General features: G+C 41.4%; 1 protein-coding gene and 1 pseudogene across 7 annotated transcripts in view; both read left to right on the top strand.

The window, feature by feature from the left end:
• Positions 1-4,635: 4,635 nt before the first annotated feature.
• LOC126940422 (arf-GAP with GTPase, ANK repeat and PH domain-containing protein 1-like) lies at positions 4,636-9,038 on the top strand (annotated as a pseudogene). Its single transcript, XR_007720753.1, has one exon. The product of XR_007720753.1 is annotated as an arf-GAP with GTPase, ANK repeat and PH domain-containing protein 1-like (transcript).
• A 555-nt stretch (positions 9,039-9,593) lies between these two features.
• The window catches only part of TDRD5 (tudor domain containing 5), a 93,847-nt gene continuing 78,391 nt past the window's right edge, over positions 9,594-25,049 (top strand). For 4 of the 6 annotated variants that reach the window (XM_050766138.1, XM_050766120.1, XM_050766129.1 and 1 more), the window contains exons 1-4: positions 9,603-9,880; positions 10,326-10,571; positions 11,173-11,580; positions 13,331-13,521. In XM_050766138.1, coding sequence (XP_050622095.1) covers positions 10,340-10,571; positions 11,173-11,580; positions 13,331-13,521 — 831 coding nt within the window. In that variant the 5' untranslated portion in view covers positions 9,603-9,880; positions 10,326-10,339. Of the gene's footprint in view, positions 9,881-10,325; positions 10,572-10,985; positions 11,126-11,172; positions 11,581-13,330; positions 13,522-25,049 lie in introns of those variants that run through there. The other 2 variants (XM_050766106.1, XM_050766147.1) reach the window with 2 other exon arrangements.

Raw genomic sequence — 25,049 nt, 5'->3', positions numbered from 1 at the left:
GTGGGACACTCCTCTACAGCATGCATCAGAATCACTTGGAGGGCCTGTTAAAGCATAGATTGCTGGACTCATCCTCCCCACCCCTACTTTCTGATTCAGCAGGTTGAGTGAGGCCTGATTATGTGCATTTCTAGCCAGTTCCCAGGTGATGCTGTTGGTCCAGAACTACGCTTTGAGAGCCAGTATGATACAGGTTAAACAAAAGTGTTTTCTAAATACTCCATTTACAGCAGCCCCATTCTCACTGTCTTGTTCTGGTTTATTTTTTGTAAGATCCTTTATCATTACTTGATGTCGTATGTTATATATTTTATCTGCTTAATGCTTGTCTTTGGTAATGTCCAGAAAAACAGAAACTTTGTTTTGCTTACTGTTGTAGTCCCATCTCTTAGGACAGTACTTGGCACACAGTAGGAGCTAAAAGATATTTGTTGCATGAATGAACATGCCGTTTGGAAGGCATTAGCCAAAGCTAAAACTATGAGATTGAGAAAGCTGACCTAGGAAGAGGGGAATGGATAAAAAGGCGAAGAGCCGGCCGGGCGTGGTGGCTCATGCCTGTAATCCCAGCACTTTGGGAGGCTGAGGCGGGCAGATCACCTGAGGTCAGGAGTTCGAGACCAGCCTGGTCAACATGGTGAAACCCCGTCTCTACTAAAAATACAAAAATTAGCTGGGCGTGGTGGCAGGCGCCTGTAATCTTAGCTACTTGGGAGGCTGAGGCAAGAGGATCACTTGAACCTGGGAAGTGGAGGTTGCAGTGAGCCAAGATCGTACCATCGCACTCCAGCCTGGGGGACAAGAGTGAGACTTGCTCTCAAAAAAAAAAAAAAAAAAAAAAAAAAGGTAAAGAACCAAGGACAGACCCTGTATTAAACGTACATGGGCATTAACAGAATAACAAAAGCAGGAAATAGAGCAGAATGCTAGGAGCCAAGCCCAGAGCAACAGCATCATAGAAACCCACAGAGGAGAGATTTTCAGAAAGGGAGGAGACACCAACAGTAAACAGCAGAGATCATGTAAGATGAAAAGTCTGTAAAACTTGTCAATTAGTAGGTTTGCCATTGACGATTTTGGTAAAAGAAAGATGTCCTGAGTAGCAGGCTAATTGCTATGGACTGAGTAGTGAATGGTGGATGAAAAGGTGGGAAAAAAACTGAGTGTAGATTGTTTAAGGATTTGGCCACAAAGAAAAGGCTGGAGTGGGAGGTAGTTCAAGAGAAAGTGTTTATTTCTCCTTCCTGCTATCTTTCTCCTCTCTCTGTGTCTGTGTTGTGTGTATGTAGGATCAGAGCATAATTTTATGCTATAGGAAAGTAGTCTGTGAAGAAGCATTGAATATACAGCATTGTGTAATAGTAACCAAAGGGTAAGGTCACGATCCTAGAGGAGCTGGGGGGATAAAATCAAGAGTAGGATGAATGACCCCCTCACCCCCCGAGACCAGAAGGAAAGACATGATGGGGACTAGTTTAGAGGACTGGGCTGAAAGTTGAGGGGGTTCATGTATGAGAGCCTCCATTTACTCTGGATGGTTTGGAGCAAAGTTATCTAGTGGTAGAGCAGGAGTAGGGTAAGAAATGTAAGAGCAAAGGCAAAGGCTTGGAGTCATTGCTGCAGGAAATAGACTTGAACAATGGCATCCGATGGACCCAAATTGGGGTTCTCTCTCTCTCTCTCTCAGCTGTTTTCTAGGGCAGGAATGCTGGGAGGAGCAGCTGCAAATTAAAATACACTCCCACAGGCAAGCAAGGATGGGAGGCAGTCATGTGGAGGGAGTTAATTACCAGAAGAACAGTGGGCTCCAGTCATCGTAATAGGCAGCAGGGTGGAAAATACATTGGTCTGGCCCAGGAGCTCTCTGGTTGTGGTTAAGTAATTTTAGGAACCCAAGGAATGAACTCAACAAATAACCCATTAAGTCTTTTTGGTTTATATAACAAAAACAAACCGGCCAGTGACTCACGCCTATAATCCCAGCATTTTGGGAGGCCAAGGTGGGAGCATTGCTTCAGTTCAGGAGTTTGAGACTAGCATCGACAACATAGCAAGACCCCTACCTCCCCCTCCAAAAAAAAGTTAAAAAAAAAAATTAGAGCTAAGTATGGTGGAGCACGCATGACTAGCTACTCAGGAGGCTGAGGAGGGAGGACTGCTTCAGCCCGGGAGTTCAGGTCTTCAGTGAGCTACGATCATGCCACTGCATTCCAGCCTGGACAACAGAGTGAGATCCTGTCTCTAAAGAAACCAAAAATCAACCCACAAAACACAGCTTTATGTCTGGGGAACAGAGGCCTCTCCTGAGCAAGAGAGATACAACTTGTCACCCTGTTACCAGCATTAAATCAGATCCCAGATCCACAGCCTTTTGAGCATAGCCCAAATATTCTTGAATGAGGACGCTGTGGAAATACTGTACCTAAGACTGCATGCAAACTTTCATCTCCCCAAAGAGTTTGTGCTCCCTTATAGATAACTGCTCTGGAGAAAAGGAAATACTCAAACTTTTTAGTGAATATCATATGCAAATCCCAAACTAACACTAATTTCTGGGACCCAAAGTGTTGCTGTTTGCCATCAACATTTTGAGCTTATAGAGGTTGAGTGACAAAAGAACTGAATTCTGGCCCAGGTTCACCTTTGGGCAGGGCTAGCGGGACTGTGATTTCATCCTGTGGTTAAGGGCCCTAGTTGCCAAGTGAATAGCTGGAATAGGTAATCTTAGCAACTGGCAGAATTCCTACATTGGTACACTCACCCATGGTGTAAGGGCTATTCCGGTAGGAAGTACCAAGTGGGGTGCCAAAACAGTACATCAAAAGCAATGCCATATTCCTGGAGAACTGCAGAGATACGTGTTACCATCAAAGGAGAGAAAGATACTACTGTGATGGTTCCCACCTCATTCCCATTCACTTCACAGATCAGCTGCCACAGATGACTGATACGTCTTGGTTACTGCAAACCCAATCAAGTGGGGACTCTAAGGGTAGTTACTGTTCCCACATGGAGTCTTTCTAATGAAGCAACTTCACACAGCCTCTGCCACTTGCTTTGCAGTTATTGATCTGGGATTTAACTCCAGAATATCTTTGTAAAAACTCTTTTTTATATTATGCACCAATAACTTTTTGATTCAATAATATATTTTATGTTTTTATTGACTATCACTCATATATTCTGGTTCACATCTGTATATGAGTTTCTTCACTTTAAAATGGGCGTCATAATTGTACCTTTTTCAGAGTTACTGGGAAGAAAATGAGATAATCTGTGTAGAGCGCACATAGTATGTGCTCAATGTCTGTTGCCTCATCTGTTGGGGATGAGAATCTGGGACATCTTTTTTGTAATTCGTTGTTCATTCTGCAGGAGTCGCTTTCAAGTCATTCAGTGAGATGATAAACCTTCTGAATCGTTTCATGTCTGAGGATGTTTTTATTTTCTCTCACTTCACTGTTGGTTACCCTAAAGGATTCCAGAGTTAGCCCTGAAGATACTGCCATTGAGAAATTCAAGGGCAAACTAATTTCCATTGTTTTATAGGTAACATTTCCATATAAAAATCTCTTGATTCTCTTTCTCTTATAGTTTACCTAGGACAAGATCTTTTTTCATTAATTATTCTGAGAACTCTGAGTGGGCCCTTTTAATAAGACGTGTTTTGGTGCAAATTTGGGACATTTTCTTCTTTTTAACTCCCCAACCCTCACCATCATTCTTGCTGGTTTTCGTATCTACAATTTTTGTCATTCAAATGTTGCAAGGTTTAGATCCATTTTCCATGTCTTATAATTTTCCTTTTTGTTAATTTGCTGTTCAGCCCTGCCCATTCTGCTATAAGCCAGTCCATAAGTCTTATTTTCTATCTTTCAGGGATTCCTCAATATTCCTGGCTCATTGATGGAACATTTTGTTCCCTTGGCTGGAAAAAAAAAAAAAAAAAAAAAAAAAAAAAAGCATTATGTCTTCAGATTTAAGAAAGAAGGCCGATGCCAGGCGCCCGGAGCGGCGCAGCCACACTGACCGGGGATCAGCCCTCGGCCCTTGGCCCCGGGCCCCGGCGCTCGGGGCTCGGAGTTGGGAGCTCAGCGGATGCCAGGGCTTTTAATGGCTGCTCGGCGGAGCCGGGCCTAGGGCTGGAAAGAGGCTGCGTCACAGGAAGGCGCCCCAGCGAGCCTCCTCCTGGGCCCGTCACGCCCGCCGCGGGGCGCTCCAGGTGGGGGCAGTGGGGGCGCGCTTCCCCCTGGTGACGTACTGACCCGGGACGCTGGGGTCCGATCGCTCGCAGCAGGCTTGCCGGCCGCTGGTCCCGGCTATGAATTGAGACCACCGCGCCTGCTACGCCCGTGCCTTTCTTCTCTAGCCTCCTCCGCCCGCCGCCCGCGGGCCGCCTTCCTGGGGGGATGCTGGCTCCGGGCGTGGCGCCTGCACCATAAACTACCGGCAGCAGCTGGCCAACTCGGCTGCTATCCGGGCCGACATCCAGCGCTTCCAGTGGGTCCACCACAACGTCTACTCCACCTGTGAGCTGCTGGGGTGCGTGGAGGAGCCGGTGCTGCAGAACCAGATCTGGGAGCACGTCACTGCCATGGAAGATGCCTTTGTGAACAGCTAGGAACGGACGCTGAGTCTGTCCGTCCCGGAGCTCAAAGTGGTGGCAGGTTCAAGAAAGAGATTGTTGTTGATGGACAGAGCTATCTGCTGCTGATTGGTGACGAAGGGGACCCCTCCCCGGAGGCGCAGTTTGCCATGTGGGTGGACGCAGTTATATTTGTCTTCAGCTTGGAGGATGAAATAAGTTTCCAGACGTTTACTGCAGTCAGATGGCCAACTATCGGAACATGAGTGAGACTCCTCTGGTTCTGGTGGGAACCCAGGATGCCATAAGTTTCACTAACTCGAGGGTCATTGATGATGCCAGGGCAAGGAAGCGCTTCAATGGCCTGAAGCGGTGCACGTACTACGAGACGTGTGCTATGTACCGGCTGAACGTGGAGAGGGACTTCCAGGAGGTTGCCCAGAAGATTGTTGCCACAGGGAAGAAGCAGCAGTTGTCCATAGGACCCCGCAAGTCGCTGCCCAATTCTCCAAGCCATTCCGCCATCTGTTCTGCACAGGTGTCCCCCATGCACATCAGCTAGATAAATAATGGAGGTGGGAATTTAAGTGACTATTCCTCCTCCATTCCACAGACTCCCAGCACCAGCCAGAAGGAACTTCAGATGGATGTTCCTCCCACTGCCAACACGCCCATGCCCCTAAGCAGTCCAAGTGGGGGTCCAACCGGTTCACCTCTCAGAAAGGGAGCGACCCAAAGAGAAGAAAGGCCTGGAGAGTCGTGCGTACAGCATCAGGAGCAGCTGAGCCATGCCAATTATACAGGGCATGCTGTTGAAGCAAAGTGGCAAATCGTTGAATAAAGAATGGAAAAAGAAATATGTCACCCTGTGTGACAATAGTGTGCGAACCTATCATCCAAGTTTACATGATTACATGCAGAATGTTCATGGTAAGGAGATTGACCTTCTGAGAACTACCATGAAAGTCCCAGGGAAGAGGCTACCCTAAGCCACGTCGGCCTGCATGCCCATCTCCAGGTCTAAAACCAATGGCCTATCAAGTACATGAGGAGTTTACACATCTCATTCAATTCAGGGAATGTCACCAGTGCATCTGGGTCTCAGATGGCAAGCAGCATCAGCCTGGTCTTCTTCAACAGCCAACCAAATGGCATGCACCAGCGCTCCTACTCAGTCTCCAGTCAACCAGTGGAGTGAGGCTACAGTCATTACAAACTTGGCCATCAGCAGTGACATGGTGCTGGGTGACTCCGTATGCTCCAACCCCAGTAACTCCAGCACCACCAGCCCACCTCCCCTCACACCAACAGAAAGAAGCACTGTAGGCAGAAAACCACCAGCAACTTCAAAGCTGATGGCCTGTCCGACACTACCAAAGAACAAGAAAACTTTGAGTTTATCATTGTGTACCTCACTGGCCAAACATGGCACTTTGAAACCACGACGAATGAGGAGTGGTACACCTGGGTCCAAGCCATCAAGTGCCAGATCCTGGTCAGCCTGGCGAGCCTGCAGTCGTGCAAGAGCAGCAAGAAGAAGTCCCCGCTGATGAACCAGAGCGAGGCCATGGCCCTGCAGTCAATCCGACACATGCACGGGAACTCCTACTGTGTGGACTGTGAGACCCAGAATCCTAACTGGGCCAGTTTGAACTTGGGAGCGCTCGTGTGCATCAAGTGCTTAGTGATCCACTGGAATCTTGGCACCCACCTTTCCTGAGTCTGATCTCTGGACCTGGATGACTGGCCAGTTGAGCTTATCGAGATGATGTCATTCATTGGGAATGAGATACTCAACAACGTCTGGGAAGAGAGCAGCCAGGGGTGGACAAAACCCTCAGTAGACTCCACAAGGGAAAAGAAGGAACAGTGGATCCATGCCAAGTACGAGCAGAAGCTCTTCCTGGCCCCGCTACCCTGCACGGAGCTGTCCCTGGGCCAGCACCTGCTGTGGGCCACCACAGACGAGGACCTGTGGACAGCCATCCTGCCGCTGGTGCACGGCTCCTGGGACGAGGTGAAAGAAACCTTTGGGGAGGGAGACAGAGACAGCTGCACTGTACTGTATCTGACCTGCCGCAAGGGAAATGTGGTCCTGGCGCAGCTCCTGATCTGGTACAGGGTGGACATCATGGTCCGAGATGCCCATGGGAACACAGCGCTGGCCTACACCTGGCAGGCCTCCAGGCAGGAATGCATCAATGTGCTGCTGGAGTATGGCTGCCCCGACGAGCGCTGAGTGCTCATGGCTACCCCTAACCTGTCCAGGAGAAACAATAACCGGAACAACAGCAGCGGGAGGGTAGCCACCATCATCTGAGGAACAGCCGTGCCTGCCTGCCCGCCACACCCGGGATGCGGCAGCATTGCAGCATACTCACTTGGAAGTCGCAACACGTGAGTCCTGTCGCATCCCCTCCTCTTCCTGGTGGTTCCTCCTCCCACCCACCCACCCTCACCCCAAACAAAATCACAAAACCTGGACATCCTCAAGGGGTGAAGAGGCGGCTGGGAGACTGCAGAAGCAGCTCCTTTGCATAAACTCCCCTAAACCACAAGCAGGAGAGAGCGACAGGCCTTGGCTCTTTGATGATAGCACACAGCAGAGGACCCTTGTCCTGGTGGCACAAGGGATGTGGATCTGAGGGCGAGGGGAGGTGAGGAACAAGGAGAAGGGGCAACTTTCCTTAACTGGCAGTTAAGCACATCAGTACATTTCACCTCCACCAAATGGAACACTTGGATTCCATCTCTTCTCTGAGAAGCTTGATGGCATAAATCAGAAGCAAGTACAGAGTTTGTCAGGTTTGAAGCCCTTATCATGGTATGTGTCAAATCAGTTGCAGGTAATCTGTCCAGGGAGAATACTGGCTTCATTACACTTGTGTAGTTGAGTTCTTCCAGCATTACTGCTGTTTAATAGAAGATGATTGGTCATCACCAAGAAGAAAGCATATTAGCCAAGGAGGTAGTTATGCAGCATGCTCTGGTGCTTACCACGTTGTGATCGCAATACTCTTAGAAGCATCATATTATCCCAGACATGTTCTTTCAAGCCCCTGGAGTCCTCCTTTCTGAATCACTGTCATAATTTAGTATCTGTTGAATTTTTCAGTTTAAAGGAAATCAGTTGCCGAGTAACTTTCTTTTGACTGCGGTCTCCTTGGTACAAAAACAAAATGGGAAAAATAAGAATAACTCAGAAATTGAAAAGGAAATCACAAATTCAGCTAATAATAGCATTTTGAGTATATTTTGTAAACTAAATAAACACACAAAAGGCTATTTTTTCCCAACCATAAGAGATCTTTTCTGTCCTTTTGCCGAGGTGGATGTGTTAGTCTCAGGCCTTCCTGGGCCACATTGCCCAACCCACACGGGCTTCTGTATTATGTATTTAGTTAAGATGTGTGAAAATATATTTGAATAAAAGAAGTTCATAAATATATATTGATTTGTTTTACAGACAAATGGCACCTCTCTTAATTTATGAATTGAACTGGATGTGAACTAATAATGTGCAACTAGTTAAACTAGTTAAGAGGGTTACAGATCATTGTACATGGAAAATATTCCCAGCAGTAAACACTTCCATTAATGTGATCTAAAGCTTTTAAAAAGGAGCATCTCAGAATAAGACGATGGTACAATTTGCTTATTAAAATTGAGGAAAAAAAAGACACACTGGAATACATTAGAAAGGGAAAAGAAGGAATGTGATTTCTCATGATTGAAAGCATGATTTAGATCGGATACGGCTTTTGCTAACTAAGACCAAGGGGCTCTGGCAAGACGGGGTGGTTTTTCCGAATGCCAACCCGAGGTGCCTTACAAAGGCAGCTGCCGATAGTTCTGTGGCACAAACTGGCTCCTGAGAACCCAGACGACCTTGACCCGGCACCCCCACCCTCCATGCCAGTACCTCGCCTGATTTCCATCGCCACGGTATCTGGCCACTTCAGACATCAGTGGGGGTAGTCAAACGTAGTCAGCCAAACCATGGCATCCCTTAGGTTAAAAGAAAACGGGGTAGCTTTGCCCAGAGCCTGTTGGCACTGTGGGGGGGGGGGTGGAGAGAGAAGGGTTGTCACGATGGAAGACGAGGACACTAGTCTCATGTAGCACAGAAACACGAAGCCACACGCGCTGGCACAGCCTTCGAGGTGTTCCTTGCTCTCATATATTAAACCTTACATTTTATAGGGGAAAAAAAAGAAGGAAGATAAGGTCGTTGTGTGTGCTCAAGCCTCTTTGTTGGTTCAAATTATTTGGTTATTTTGGTCTGTCTTGTTTCTTTAATTAGACTGTACGTTTTAAGGTACAAGCCTTTCTATTATACAATGCCTCCCTATTCTGTATCTCTTAAACTACTGTTTTCTGGTTTTCGAGGACTTTGTAAATCTGGCTCATTCTACCAAACCAACAAATATATCCAGATAAATCTCCAGTGGCACCTAGAATGTTGTCCACTCATTTAAAAAGGTCTCCTAGCCCCACTCATTCCTTCATCAGGGAGCCAGAGTTGCATTGAGCTCTGCAGGGATTCTCCACCAAGAATCAGAATTGTCTGTGATTTTCCTCAAATGAATCCAGAGCTATTGAATGAGAATCTCTGCTTATCAGACCCGTGCATCCTTTTCTCCTCTTAAATAGTCCCGCAGGTGATTCTGAGGCCCACACGGTCCGCTTCCCTCCCTGCGCCCGGCCGGGCCCCCGCTCTGGAGGTGGTTGGATTGGTCTAAATGCTGTAGCCCCACCTTCTCACCACTTCAGAGGAGGTAGGCGCCTGGGATCCTGGAAGGCGGCCCGCCTCTGCAGCCCGGCCCAGCGGCTCCTGAGACTGGGGCGGACCTCACACCTGACCCCCGAGCGGCTAATCCTGCCCAACCGTCCCACCCGCCACGTGCCCTCGGGGCTGGAACGCTGCGCCCCGGGATCGGTCTCCCAGTCAGGGGGCGCCGGTGCGCAGGCGCGCGGGGCGGCCGTCGCAGCTACCTTCCTGCGCCGCTTCCGAGAGGGCGCACTAGTCTCTACCCGGCCCGCAACGGCAGTGTTGGCGTCAGGGCGCGGTGGGGGCAAGACGGGTGACGGGCAGCTGGGCGGTGCCGGGCCGAGAAAGGCGCCTCACCTGGCGCCTCTCGCCTTCCTTTTCACCTCAGGTTGCAGAGAGCCGCCAGGGCAGGTGGAAGGGCCACGCCCCGCTCCCGCGAGGGGCACCGAGAGATGCTGGGGGAGGGGCAGGGACCCCAACCCTAGACCAGGTAGGCGGCGGGCGAAGATTGGCGATACCTTCAGGTAAGAGGGAGCGGGGAGCACCCCCTCGGCTTGGGGTGCCGGAGGTGTGCGGCGGGAGCCTTTCCGTGGGGCCCTCGCGCTGCAGGGCGGAGGCGGCATTGCGTTGGCCTCAGTTCCTAGTCCTGGTTCCCGAGGAGCCCCTGAAGGCTTCGCATAGGAAGTTTGCGTTGGAGTCGAACACCCGACAGGAACCCCAGTTAACGCCTCCCCATGGCCAGGGGCAGAGTTCTTGACACCTGTAGCTTAAATCAACGCAGGTGGAGATTCAGGGCTTGAATCGCCCGGCCACGTGCAATCCGCAAGACACCCTCTGGGTACTGCTTCTGCCTTATTACCCTTAAAACAGGCGTCTCAGTTATTTGTATCCCACTGTTGGTTGTTTAAAAAAAAATCTTTTTTCATGGGTTTGCCCCCTTTTTCTCATGAGCTGCGTTTCTGTCTTCAGTCCTGTAGGACACAATGTCTGAACAAGAGCGTATACAGGAATGTCTGCAGAAGGAAATAAGATCACTTCTCATTTCCACCAAAGATGGTTTGAGCCCACAGGAGTTGGAGAAGGAGTACCTTTTGATGGTTGGCAACCATCTACCACTCCGAATCCTTGGGTATCGGTCCACTATGGAGCTGGTATTGGACATGCCTGATGTTGTTAGTGTCTGCCACGGTGCAGGTGGTACTGTAATACTGAAAGGTAGGTTTAAGATTTTTGAAGGTCTGTAAACTTTGTAATAAAAACAATTGCTTAGTAAATAATTATTCTAGTTCTGCAGTTATTTATGTATCCCAGCCAGTGGATTTTAATTTGGCGGGGGAGGGAGACTCATAGGTGCTTTTGAGGTTGTGGGCAAAGTTAGAACCTCTGCAAAATGAACCATTCCCCAGACAATCGTGCACTCACAAAAACTACACTTTTACATGTGATTTCAGGTTATTGGACCTTAAGTCGGGAGAAATAAAAAAAGAACTTCTTAATTATAAAAACATGTTTTAAATTCCGTGAAGCACAAGAAAAAACTGTTGTAGGGAAGTTTGCACTTCATCCCAAGGGTTTCAGATCTGTCAGGAGTCAATTAGTTGTAGTAATAACACATTATCTTTTCTTCAGCTGGTAGAAGAGCTAGCAAGCTGTTGCCTAAAATGCAAGAAATCGAGGAATCAAGAGTTACTGTTTATCGTGCTGCCTGGATAAACAGCTCCTTGGAGAGTTAAAAACTATAAACCCAGATACGAAGGATAAAAAAGGGAGTAAGTTTTCTACCTAAATATGATTTCTTTTCTTCACATCTCCTTAGCCATTCCAGATGAATCTACCAAAGGAATAGCAAGTTTAGTTGCAAAACAGAGGAGCAGCCATAAGGTTCGAAACTCCATGCATAAGGGAAGACCTAGTGTTTATTCTGGACCAAGATCTCATCGGCGAGTACCTTACCGAGGAAGGGTTGCCCCTATTCTTCCAGCTGTTGTGAAGAGTGAGTTGAAGGACCTGTTGGCGTTATCTCCTGTTCTCCTTTCTGATTTTGAAAAGGCATTTGCCAAAAGATTTGGACGATCATTCCAGTACATGCAATATGGATTTCTCTCTATGTTTGAAGTGCTGAATGCAGCTTCAGATGTCATTTCTGTAGAGCAGACCAGAGCAGGTTCTTTGTTGATGCTAAAGAAGAATGTAACAGAGGAAAAGCAGAGAGGATGTCCAGCAGGTATGCATGTGAGCAAGTGTTGGAGCAGTCCTGGCACATAAAGGGGTGTGTAATGGCTAAGGTCCATGAGTTTGTTAGAGTTGTAGCCTGGCTCTACTACTTGCTAGCTCAGTGGTCCCGGGCAAACTGTTCAATCTACTTAAATCTACTTAAACCTTAGTTTCCTCATCTTTAAAATAGAAATAACAATGTTTGCCTCTCGGGGTTGTGTTGAGGACCTTACATGAGGTGAGTTCTGTAAAGTCTCTGGCATTTAGTAAGCTGATAATAAGTGGTAGCTGTTGTTATTTTAAAAACTACAAGATCACCTCTATAACACTGTAAGTGAACTTTACATGAATGTGCTCATGTAAATAAGCTATATGGAAAATGAAAAGTTAAAATATTTAAATGATTAGCCTTAACCCTGCTAATCTTTGCCATCACTGGGGCTTATCCTAGGGGACACTTTGGTAATTTTTGTGGTGTAATAATAACCACCTTATGTGTATAGCATTTTACCTTGCATTCTCATTACCGTACTAGGTAGGGTAAGTAACCGTGTCTTATAGATAAGGAAATCAAAGCTCAGGAAAATTAAATGGCTTTTCCAAAGCCACATGGCTGGAAAAGTGGTACAGCTAGAGTTAGATACCCAGCTGTTATTGCTGCCCATGCAGTGAGTTTCTGCCCAGCTGCTGTGTACATTAAAGGCTCAAGAGACCGATGTGACCATCTGTATAGTATCTTCCTTGACAATATATGGTTTCTACACTGAGCATAGCCGGAGCCTACTTGGGAGCATTCTGTGCCTATTTCAGTGATTTTCTTTTTCTCTAAAATCTGTATTTAGATTAACGTAGGTGAACCATGAGGATGTGTCGCATATTTATAAACCAATATTTACACTGTGCTGGGTGATGTAGTTTGAGGATATGAGGATATACTTGGATAGGGAAGGCTCTGGAGGCCAGTAAGTGTTTCAAGTCTAGCCCTCAACTTTATCAGTATTCTTGAAGTCCTAAAACTTGGAAGGACTAACTCATACTATTAAACGTGCAAGAGGTTGAGTTGTAGAAAGCACTTTACCAATTTATTGAGTAGTGGGGGGTGAATATTCCTTTCCAGTGATTTTATTCATGTTCTCCATCCATGGTTCCTACTTCTATCGTCAGGATATCTTGAAGTCAACTGGTGGGTTTTTGTTTTGTTTTGTTTTGTTTATGAACTTGGCCTTAGGGTAAAGAAAGAGCTAGGCTGTGGTGAAGTCTGGTGATGTATCTTTCATGTCATACAACAGAATACACCTCTCCAGTGGTATTCCCCCTTCCTACAAATCTTGAAGAATTTATACTTTATTCTGTAGCTTTTCATCCTCCCAGAACTGTGGTACTACTAGTGGTTTTCCAGTTTGAAAAGCATAGTGCTAAGCAGGCTCCTTGGAGACTTTTTTGTCTCCTAAATAGGATACAGCTTTTTACGTATTGAATCCCACCTCTCTGTAATTATATTCAGGTGACCTTAAGTGGACTTTTAGATAGCCCCAACCTTTTTGGTAACAGTTATGACCTCTGTCTTCCTCTATGGATGACGAATAACTTATACTATATGTAAGTTTTGGCTTGATATAAAATTGTAAGCTTTCTTTTATTGATTTTTACTTCTAAGTTGAAGGCAGTTAGCTCACCGTAGCCTCTATATGTAGCCACCAGAAAATGAAATAGAAGGTGCTAGTGACAATTTTTCTCTCTTCTTCTATTACTCACAAAAGGTAAAATTTTTACCCAGCCATTTAGAATGAAACAAGGGTCATACTCCGCAGGCTTTCCGGTAGCAAAGGCATGCTTTTCACAACCCACTTCAAACATGGAACCACAGAAGCAAATAATGAGCATGGAAAAGACTTCCAAGTTAAATGTAGTGGAGACTTCAAGGCTGAATCATACTGAAAAATTAAACCAGGTGAGAGATAAGAGTTTGGAGATATAAATATACGATGTTTTTAAATTCAGTGGTGTTAACACTTTGATCTGATAGAAAAGTTGACCTTTTAAAAACTGAAGTCATTCAGTTATTTCAAATTTGACTAAGCATTTCCTATGGTTCTGTAGATTAGTAAGCAGTGAGAAGTGGAGTGAAAGAAGAGTACAATTGTATCAACTCCACGGTTTCCACTATTTTCTGCAAGTGACTCCCAACTCCCAAACCTGTATCTCTGGTTCCAGTTCCTCACCAAAGTTACAGAAGCATATTTGTAATTTACCTCATGAATATCTTCTGAATGGCTGCTCCTGAGCATAATAATCCTGGTATTTTTCTGTGACTATAAATGCTGAAGGACTTTGAATAAAATCTATTAGAATATAACCGATAAATGCCTGGCTAAATCATCATGTTAACAACTTAAGTTAGAGCTCAGAACTAGTACATGGACATTAAGTTCAAAACATGAAAATGCCTGATTTCTACGAAAATTAGCTTTAGTAACATAATTTACATGTAGTAAAATTTACTCATTTTAACCGTACAGTTTGAGTTTTGATTAATATATAATTATGTAATCACCATCAAAATAAAAAACAGAACGTTTCCATTACCCCCAAAAAAGCTCCTTCATGCCACTTTTGTAGTTTTTTTCCCCCAACTGCAGCCACAGACTACCACTGCTTTCTATGATTTTGACTTTCCAGGAATTTTGTATAAATGGAATCAAACAGTATCTAAGCTTTTGTGTTTGGCTTTTTTAACTTAGTAGAATACTTCTGAGGTTCATCCAAGGTGTATATATCAGTAATTTGTTCCTTTTTCTTGTTTGGTATTAGTCCATTATACAGATACACCTAAATTTGTTATCCCTTCCCCATTAGATGACATTTGGGTTATTTCCTCTTTGGTCCTTTACTTATAAAGCCGCTATCAATATTTGCATACATCTTGTATGGACATAGTTCATTTCTCTTGTGTAAATACCTAGGAGTTGGATTACTGCATCATATATAGTAAGTGTATGTTAATAAGAAATTGCCACTGTTTTCCAAAGTGGCTGTATGACTTTCCTTTCCCATGAAATATGTATGAGAGTTGTAGTTGTTACACATCTTTGTTAACATTTGGGATTGTCAGTTTTAAAAATACTAGCCATTTGAGTGGGTGTGTAGTGCTATCTCATGGTTTTAAGTTGGATCATAATAATATAATGATAATGTTGAACATCTTTTCACATGTGTGTTTGCCATTTGCATTTCCTTTTTGAAGTGTCTATTCAAATATTTTGCCAGTTTTACAAAACTGTGTTGTCATTGTATTGAATTGGAAAAATTTATATATTCTAGATATAAGTCCTTATCAGAGACATGTTTTGCAAATATTTTCTCCTGGCCTATGTTTGCTTCTTCATTTCCTTGATCCTGTGTGTTGTGGAAAAGTCTTTAATTTTGATACAGTCTAATTTATTCATATTTTTCTTTCTTTTCTTTTCTTTTCTTTTTTTTTTTTTTTTTTTTGTGATAGGGAGTCTTGCTTTGTCGCCCAGGCTGGAGTGCAATGGTGTGATCTTGGCTCACTGCAACTTCTGCCTCCCGGGCTCAAGTGATTCTCCTGCCTCAGCCTCCTGAGTAGCTAGGATTACAGGCGTCTGCCACCATGCCTGGCTAATTTTTGTATTTTTATTAGAGACAGTTTCACCATGTTGGTCAGGCTGGTCTTGAACTCCTGACCTCGGGATCCACCTGCCTCAGCCTCCGAAAGTGCTGGGATTACAGGCATGAGCCACCATGCCTGGTCCATATTTTTCTTTTATTCTTGCCTATCTAATGGATTTTAATCTGAAGTTACAAAAATTTTCTCCTACGTTTTCTTGAAGTTTTATGTTTTCAGTTCTTATATTTACGTATATTATCCATTTCAAGCCAGATTTGCATAAGGTACCAGGCACAGATCAAATTTTTCTGCATATAGACAGTTATTCCTTATTATTTTGGCACCTCTATCAAATCTATTGACCTCACACATCTGTAATTCTATTTTGAGACTCTGTTCAGGTCCTTTTATCTACATGTCTGTTTTTGCCAATGCTGTACTATCTATTACTGTAGCTTTATAATATCTTAGTCATATATAGTTTTGTGTCAATAACAGATATTATCTGAGAAGTGTGTTGTTAGGTGATTTTATCATTGTATGATCATCCTAGAATGCAGTTGCACAAACCTAGATGGTATATAGCCTACTACACACCTACGCTATATGGTATAGCCTATTGCTCATAGGCTACAAACCATTATAGCATGTTATTGCACTGAATGCCATAGGCAGTTGTAACACAATGGGGTATTTGTGTATCTAAACAGAAAAGGTACGGAAAAAATACAGTGTTATAATCTTGTGGGACCACCATCATACAGGTGGTCTATTGTTGACCCGAAGTCATAATGCAGCCCATGACTAGTTAAGTCTTGCAACTTTGTTATTTTTTCAAAAATGCTTTGGATATTCTAGGTTTGCATTTGCAGATACGTTTAATTTGATACAAATCAACTTGTCAGTTTCTGCCAGAAATAAGATTGTGGTCTTTTTAGAATCACATTGGATCTATAGATAAGTTTGGGGGAAAAATGACATCTTAACAATATCAAGTCTGCTGATTCAAAAACATGGTATATCTTCATTTATTTAGGTCTTTACATTCTCTCAGCAATGTTTTATAGTTTTCAGTGCATAAAGCTTGCATATATTTTGTTAAACTTATCCTTTATACCTGTCATTTTTTTTAACGATTATAAATGGTGTTTAAAATTTCTAGTCATTGCTAATAGAAAATCAATTGGATTTTTTTTTTGGTATGTTGACCTTGTATCCTGTGACCTTGAGTCATGGTACTTGATAAATTCAGTTCTGTAATTCAAATCATTCTAGCAGCTATTTTGTAGAGTTTGGATTTTCTGCATAGACCGTCATACCATCTGAGAGTAAAGACAGTTTTACTTCCTTCTTTTCAATCTATCTTCCTTTCCTCCAACCCTTACCACACAGTGTAGGCTCTCTAGTATTATATAATATTATAGAAATGTGAGAGTAGAAAAACTTAACTTGTTCCTAACTATATGGGGAACATATTCAGTCTTTCATAATTATGATATTAACTGTAGCTTTTCAGATGCCTTTTATCAGGTTGAGGAAATTCCCTCCTATTCCTAGTTTCTCAGGTTTTTTTTCATGCATGTATGTTGAATGTTGTCATACTCTTTCTCCATACATTGAAGTTATTATAGGACTTTAAAAAATTACTTTTCTTGGTTTTATATTCAGCCAACCTTATATTTCTGGATGAATCCCACTTGGTCATCATATAGTATCCTTTTTATATGTTGCTACCTTCAATTTGCTAATATTTTAAGGGTTTTGCATTTATGTTCATAAGATATATTCTGTAGTTTTCTTGTAATGCTTTTATCTCGTTTTGGAATCATTTTAATACAGGCCTCATGTGAAATGAGTTGGGAAGTTTTTTTCCACCTATTTATTCTGAAAGAGTTTGTGTAGCATTGGTATTTGTTTTTCTTAAATATTTCATAGAATTTATCAGTGAACTAAATTGGGCCTGGAGCTTTCTTTGCAGAAAGGTTTTAAACAACAAATTCAGTTTCTTTAACAGATATAGGGCTATTTTGGATTTTATGCTTGCTTTTTTTTTTTTTTTTTTAATGAGCCTTGGTACCTTGTCTTTCAAGGTGCTGTCCATTTCATCTAGGCTGTCAAATTTATTGAAATAAAGTTGTTCATAATGTTCCCCCAATAACATTTTAAGGTCTATAGGGTCTGTGATGGTTGCTCCTTCTCTCTCTCTCTCTCTGTCTCTCTCACACACATATAAGTCTTGCTAAAGATTTATTCACTTATACACAGTCATGCTCCACATAATGACACTTGTGTCAACAAGACTGCATGTGCAACAGTAGTTCCATAAAATTATAATAGAACTGAAAAATTCCTGCCACCTGGTGGTGATGTAGCTGTTGTAACAACATAGTGCAATGCAACACTTGTATTTGTGGTGACAGTCATATATATAGCACAATTATTTACAGTACATAATAGTTGATAATGACAATGAACAACCATGTTATGGGTTTGTGTTTTTACTGTAGTTTATATCATTAGAGTGCACTCCTAACTAAAAAAATTAATTGTAAAACAGCTTCAGGCATTTCCTTCAGGAGGTATTCCAGAAGGAAGGCATTGTTATCATAGATGATGACAGCTCCATGCATATTATTGTCCCTGAACACCTTACCACATGACAAGATCAATTTAGTGTAGCGTAAGTGTAAGATGTTTATATAGAGTCTACAGTAGTGTACAATAATGTCCTAGGCCTACACATTCACCACCCACTCACCCAGAGCAACATACAACCCTGCAAGTTCCATTTATGGTAAGTGCTTTATACAGGTATGCCATTTTATCTTTTATACTGTATTTTTACTGTACCTTTTCTGTGTTTAGATACACAAATACTACTGTGTTACAATTGCCTATAGTATTCAGTACAGTAACATGCTGTACAGGTTTGTAGCCTAGGAGCAATAGGCAATGCCATAAAGCCTAGGCGTGTAGTAAGGTTATACCATCTAGGTCTGTGTTACATACATTCTATGTTTGTGCAACAATGCAATTGCCTAATAATGCATTTCTCAGAGTGTATCCCCATTATTAAAAGATGCATGGTTGTATTTTTCAAAGAACAGGTTTTTAGTTTTGATAATTTTTTTTTATTTTTTCACTTTTTATTTCATTGATTTCTGTTCTAATTGCTTTGTAACTTCTGTTTACTTTGGCTTAATTTCCTCTTTGCTCTTAAGGTAGAAGTTTGGTCATGGATTTTGGTCCCTTTTTAATGTAAACATTTAAGGTTATAAATTTCTTCTAAGTATTGCTATAGCTACATCTCCCAAACTTTGATATGAAATTCAAATTTGATATGAAAACTCGTCTTCAGGTCAAAATTTACTGATCTCCCTTTTGGTTTTTTTCTTTGTATCATGGATTATTTAGAAGTGTGTTGTTTAATATCCAAATATTTGGGGATTTTTTTCAGAGATGCTTCTGTTCTAATTTCATTGTGGTCCAACAACATAGATTTTGTTCCTTATATATTCATTGAGACTCATTATATGGCTCAATATGTTTATCTAGGTAGATGTTTCATAATTCACTTCAAAAGAATATTTTGCAATATTTGGGTATAATATTCTATAAATGTCAATTAAGTCAGTTATGTCATTGAGGATTTCTTTTTAACTGTTTTTTAATTAACTACTGAGGGAGGAGTATTGAAATTTTCAAACATAATTATAGATTTGTCTATTTTACCTTGTAGTTCAGTTAGTTTATGCTTTGCCTATTTTTTTTTCCCACAGATTGTTGGGGTACAGGTGGTATTTGGTTACATGAGTAAATTCTTTAGTGGTGATTTGTGAGATTTTGGTGCCCCCATCACCCAAGCAGTATACACTGCACCCTATTTGTAGTCTTTTATCCCTCACCCCCTTCCTACCCTTCCCCTCATGTCCCCAAAGTCTTTGTATCATTCTTATGCCTAGGCGTCCTCATAGCTTAGCTCCCACATATCAGTGAAAACATGATGTTTAGTTTTCCATTCCTGAGTTACTTCACTCAGAATAATAGTCTCCAGTCTCATCAAGGTCACAGCAAAATGCCATTAATTCATTCCTTTTTATGGCTGAGTAGTATTCTATCATATATATATATGATATATATATGATATATATATGATATATATATATATATATACACACACACACCATAGTTTATTTACTTGATTGATGGGCATTTGGGTTGGTTCCATGATTTTGCAGTTGCAATTTGTGCTGCTATAAACGTGCATCTGCAAGTATCTTTTTTGTATAATGATTTCTTTTCCTCTGGGTAGATACCCAGTAGTGGGATTGCTAGATCAACTGGTCGTTCTACTTTTAGTTCCTTTTGAGACGGAGTCTTGCTCTGTCGCCCAGACTGGAGTGCAGTGGCATAATCTCAGCTCACTGCAACCTCCACCTCCCAGGTTCAAGCAGTTCTCCAGCCTCAGCCTCCTGAGTAGCTGGGACTACAGGCACACGCCGTCACACCCAGGTAATTTTTTGTATTTTAGTAGATATGGAGTTTCACTGTGTTGCCCAGGCTGGTTGTGAACTCCTGAACTCAGGCAGTTCACCCACCTCAGCCTCCCAACGTGCTGGGATTACAGGCATAAACCACCGCACCCGGCCTACTTTTAGCTCTTTAAGGAATCTCCATAGTGTTTTCCGTAGCGGCTATATTAGTTTACATTCCCACCAGCAGCGTAGAAGTGTTCCCTGTTAACCGCATCCATGCCAACATCTGTTTTTTTATTTTTTGTTGATGGCCATTCTTGCAGGAGTAAGGTAGTATCTCATTGTGGTTTTGATTTGCATTTCCCTGATCATTAGTGATGTTGAGCATTTTTTCATATGTTTGTTGCCCATTTGTATATATTCTTTTGAGAATTATCTGTTCATGTCCTTAGCCCACTTCTTGATGGGATTGCTCGTTTTTTTCTTACTGATGGGTTTTTGGTCATGAAATCCTTGCCTAAGCCAATGTCTAGAAGGGTTTTTCCAATGTTATCTTCTAGAATTTTTATAGTTTCAGATCTTAGGTTTAAGTCCTTAATCCATCTTGAGTTGATTTTTGTGTAAGGTGAGAGATGAGGATCCAGTTTCATTCTCCTGTATGTGGCTAGCCAATTATCCCAGCACCATTTGTTTAAAAGAGTGTCCTTTCCCCACTTTATGTTTTTGTTTGCTTTGTCGAAGATCAGTTGGCTATAAGTATTTGGGTTTATTTCTGGGTTCTCTGTTCTGTTCCATTGGTCTATGTGCTTATTTTTATACCAGTACCATGCTTTTTTTGTTGACTATGGCCTTATAGTATAGTTTGAAATAAGGTAGTGTTATGCTTCCAGATTTGTTCTTTTTGCTTAGTCTTGCTTTGGCTGTGTGGGCTCTTTTTTGGTTCCATATGAATTTTAGAATTGTTTTTTCTAATTCTGTGAAGAATGATAGTGGTATTTTGATGGAGAATCCGTTGAATTTGTAGGTTGCTTTTGGCAGTATGGTCATTTTCACAATATTGATTCTATCCATCCATGAGCATGGGATGTGTTTCCATTTGTTTGTTTCATCTGTAATTTCTTTCAGCAATGTTTTGTAGTTTTCCTTGTAGAGGTCTTTTGCCTCCTCGGCTAGGTATATTCCTAAGTATTTTGTTATTTTTGCAGCTATTGTAAAAGGAGTTGAGTTCTTGATTTGATTCTCTGCTTGGTCACTTTCGGCGTATAGAAGGGCTACTGATTTGCATACATTAATCTTGTATCTGGAAACTTTGATTAATTCTTTTATCAGCTTTAGGAGCTTTCTGGAGGAGTCTTTAGGGTTTTCAAGGTAAATGATCATATTGTCAGCAAACAATGACAATTTGACTTCCTCTTTACTGATTTGGATGTCCTTTATTTTTCTTGTCTGATTGCTCTGGCTAGGACTTTGAGTACTATGTTGAAGAGGAGTGGTGAGAGTGGGCATCTTTGTTGTCTTCCAGTTCTCAGAGGGAATGCTTTCAACTTTCCCCATCCAGTATTGGCTGTGGGTTTGTCATAGATGGCTTTTATTACGTTGAGGTTTGTCCCTTGTGTGCCGATTTTGCTGAGAGTTTTAATCATAAAGCAATGCTGGATTTTGTCAAATGCTTTTTCTGCATCTGTTGAGTTGATCATGTGATTTTTGTCTTTAATTCTGTTTATGTGGTGTATCACATTTATTGACTTGCATATGTTAAACCATCCCTGCATCGCTGGTATGAAACCCACTTGATCATGGCGCATTATCTTTTTGATATGTTATTGGATTTGGTTAGCTAGTATTTTTGTTAAGGATTTTAGCATCTATGTTAGTCAGGGATATCGATCTGTAGTTTTCTTCTTTATTATGTCCTTCCATGGTTTTGGTATTAGGGTGATGCTGGTTTCATAGAATGAATTAGGGAGGCTTCCCTCTTTCTCTCGCTTGTGGAATAGTGTCAAAAGGATTGGTACCAATTCTTCTTTGAATGTCTTTTAGAATTCTGCTGTGAATCTGTCTGCTCCTGGACTTTTTTTTGTTGGTAATTTTTAAATTACCATTTCAGTCTCTCCATGTATTATTGGCTGTTCAGGGTATCCAATTCTTCCTGACTTAAGCTAGGAGGGTTGTATTTTTCCAGGAATTTATCCATGTCTTCTGGGTTTTCTTGTTTATGTGCATAAAGGTGTTCATAGCAGCCTCGAATGATCTTTTGTATTTCAGTGGTGTCAATTGTAGTATCTCCTGTTTCATTTCTTAATGAGGTTATTTGGATTTTCTCTTTTCTCTTCTTGGTTTATTTTTCTAATGGTCTATCAATTTTATTTATCTTTTCAAAGAACCAGCTTTTTGCTTCATTTATCTTTTGTATTTTTTTGTTGTTGTTAATTTCATTTAGTTCTGCTCTGATCTTGGTTATTTCCTTTCTTCTGCTGGGTTTGGGTTTGGTTTGTTTTTGTTTCTCTAGTTCCTTGAGGTATGACCTTAAAATGTCAGTTTGTGCTCTTTCAGCCTTTTTGATGTAGGTGTTTAGGGCTATGAAGTTTCCTCTTAGCACCACCTTTGCTGTATCCCAGAGTTTTTGATAGGTTGTGTCATTATTGTCATTGAGTTTGAAGAATTTTTAAATGTCCATCTTGATTTCATTTTTGACCCAGTGATCATTCAGGAGCAGATTATTTTCCATGTATTTGCATGGTTTTTAAGGTTCCTTTTGGAGCAGATTCCCAGTTTTATTCATCTGTTATCTGAAAGAGTGCTTGATATAATTTCAGTTTTCTGAAATGTACTGAGGCTCGTTTTATGGCCTATCATATCGTCTATCTTGGAGAAAGTTCCTTGCCCTGTTGAATGAAGTATGTATTTTGCAGTTGTTGGATGAAATGTTCTATATATATCTGTTAAGTCCATTTGTTCCTAGGTATAGTTTAAATCCATTGTGTCTTTAACTTTCTGTCTTAATGAACTGTCTAGTGCTGTCAGTGGAGTATTGAGATCCTCCACTATTATTGTGTTGCTGTCTATCTCATTTCTTAGGTCTATTAGTAATTGTTTTATAAATTTGGGAGCTCCAGTGTTAGGTGCATTTATGTTTAGGATTGTGATATTTTCCTGTTGGACATGGCCCTTTACCATTATATAATGTCCCTCTTTGTCTCTTTTAACTGCTGTTGCTTTAAAGTTTGTTTTGTATGATGTAAGAATACCTACCCTTGCTTGCTTTTGGTGTCCATTTGCATGAAATGTCTTTTCCATCCCTTTATGTGAGTCCTTATGTGTTAGATGAGTCTCCTGAAGGCAGCAGATAGTTGGTTGTGGAATTTTTATCCATTCTGCAGTTCTGTATCTTTTAAGTGGAACATTTAGGCCATTTGCATTCAATATTAGTTTTGAGATGTGAGGTACTATTGCATTAATCCTGCTGTTTGTTGCATTCATCGTGCAACAATGAGGTCTGTGAGCCGTGGATACCAGCACCTGTTTAGGAGGAGGTAGAGGGTAGGGGAGTTTGCTCTTGGTGTTGTACATTCTGCAGGTTTTGACAAATGTGTAATGGCATGTATCCACTACTGTAGTATCATACTGAATAGTTTTCACTCCCCTAAAAGTCCTCTGTGCTTGCACCTATTCATCTGTCTCGTCCCTTAATCCCATGGTAACCACTGGTCTTTTTACTGTCGCCATAGTTTTGCTTTTTCCAGAGAGTCATATAGTTGGACTTATAGAGCATGTAGCCTTTCAAATTGGGTTCTTTCACTTAGTAATATGCACTTAAGGTTCCTCTATGTCTTTGGCTTGATAATGCATTTCTTTTTGGCACTGAGTAATATTCCATTGTCTGATACTACAGTTTATCCACTCAAACTGAAGAACATCTTGGTTGTTTCCTCATAAAGTTGCTATAAACGTGTGTGTGGGTTTTTTGTGTGGATAGCAGTTTTCAATTCATGTGGGTAAATACCAAGGAGTACAGTTGCTAAATTATCGGATAAAGATATGTTTGTTTTTATAAGAAACTGCTAAACTGTCTTCCAAAGTGGTGGTACCATTTTGCATTCTCACCAGTGTTGAGTGAATGTTTCTTTTGTTCCCCATTGCTGGTCAGCATTTGGTGTGGCTAGTGTTTTAGATTTTGGCCATTCTAATAGCTGTATAGTGGTATTTCATTGCTGTTTTAATTTGAAATCCCCTAATGACATGATGTTGAACATCTTTTCATATGCTTACTTGCCATTGGGTATATCTTCTTTAGTGAGAGGTCTGTTCAGGTATTTTGTCCATTTTTTAAAAATTTGATTGTTTATCTTCTTATTGCTGAGTTTTAAGAGCTTTTTTTAAAAATAATAGTCTTTTATCAGATGTGTCTTGCAAATATTTCCTTCTAATCTGTGGCTTGTTTCTCAATCTTTTGACATTGTCTTATAGAGAAAAAGTTTTTAATCTTAAGACAGGCAATCAATTATTTCTTTCATGTATTGTGCCTTTGGTGTTGTATCTAGAAACTCATCACCTTATCCAAAATCAGCCAGTGTTACCTATGTTGTCTTCAAGGAGTTTTATAGTTTTGAATTTTACATTTAGGTCTATGATCCATTTTAAGTTAATGTTTGTGAAGGGTGTAAGGTCTAGATATGTGTGTGGGGGGTCATTTTTGTTTTCGTGGGTTTTTTTGCAAGTGGATGTTCAATACTAGTACCATTTGTGAAAAGACTGTGTTTGATTCATTCGGTTGCTTTTGCTCCTTTATCAAAGATCAGTTCACTATATTTATGTGAGTCTATGTCTAGGTTCTCTAGTCTGTTCCACTGGTCGGTCTGTTCTTTCACCATTACCATACTGTCTTGGTTACTGTAGCTTTTTTAGTAAGTCTTGAAGTTAGGTAGCGTCAATCCTCTGGCTTTATTCTTCAATATTTTGTTGGCTATTCTGGATCTTTTGCCTCCTATATAAATTTCAGTGTCAATTTGTTGATATTCACAAAATAACTTGCTGAGATTTTGTTTGGGATTGAATTGAATCTATAAATCGAGTTGGGAAGAACTAACATCTGGACAATATTGAATTTTTCTATCCATGAACATGGAATAGTTCTCCGTTTATTTCTTCTTTGATATCTTTCATCAGAGTTTTGCAGTGTTCCTCATACAGATCTTGTACATATTTTGTTAGATTTATACTTAAGTATTATATTTGGGGGAGTGCTAATGTAAATAGTATTTTTTTGAATTTCAGATTTCACTTATTACTGGAATATAGGAAAATGATTGACTTTTGTACATTAACCTTGCATCCTGCAACCTTGCTATAATTGCTAATTAGTTCCAGGAGTTTTAA

This window comes from Macaca thibetana, chromosome 1, assembly GCF_024542745.1.
Source record: "Macaca thibetana thibetana isolate TM-01 chromosome 1, ASM2454274v1, whole genome shotgun sequence".
NCBI lineage: Eukaryota > Metazoa > Chordata > Mammalia > Primates > Cercopithecidae > Macaca > Macaca thibetana.
This window is presented reverse-complemented; position numbering and strand designations above follow the sequence as displayed.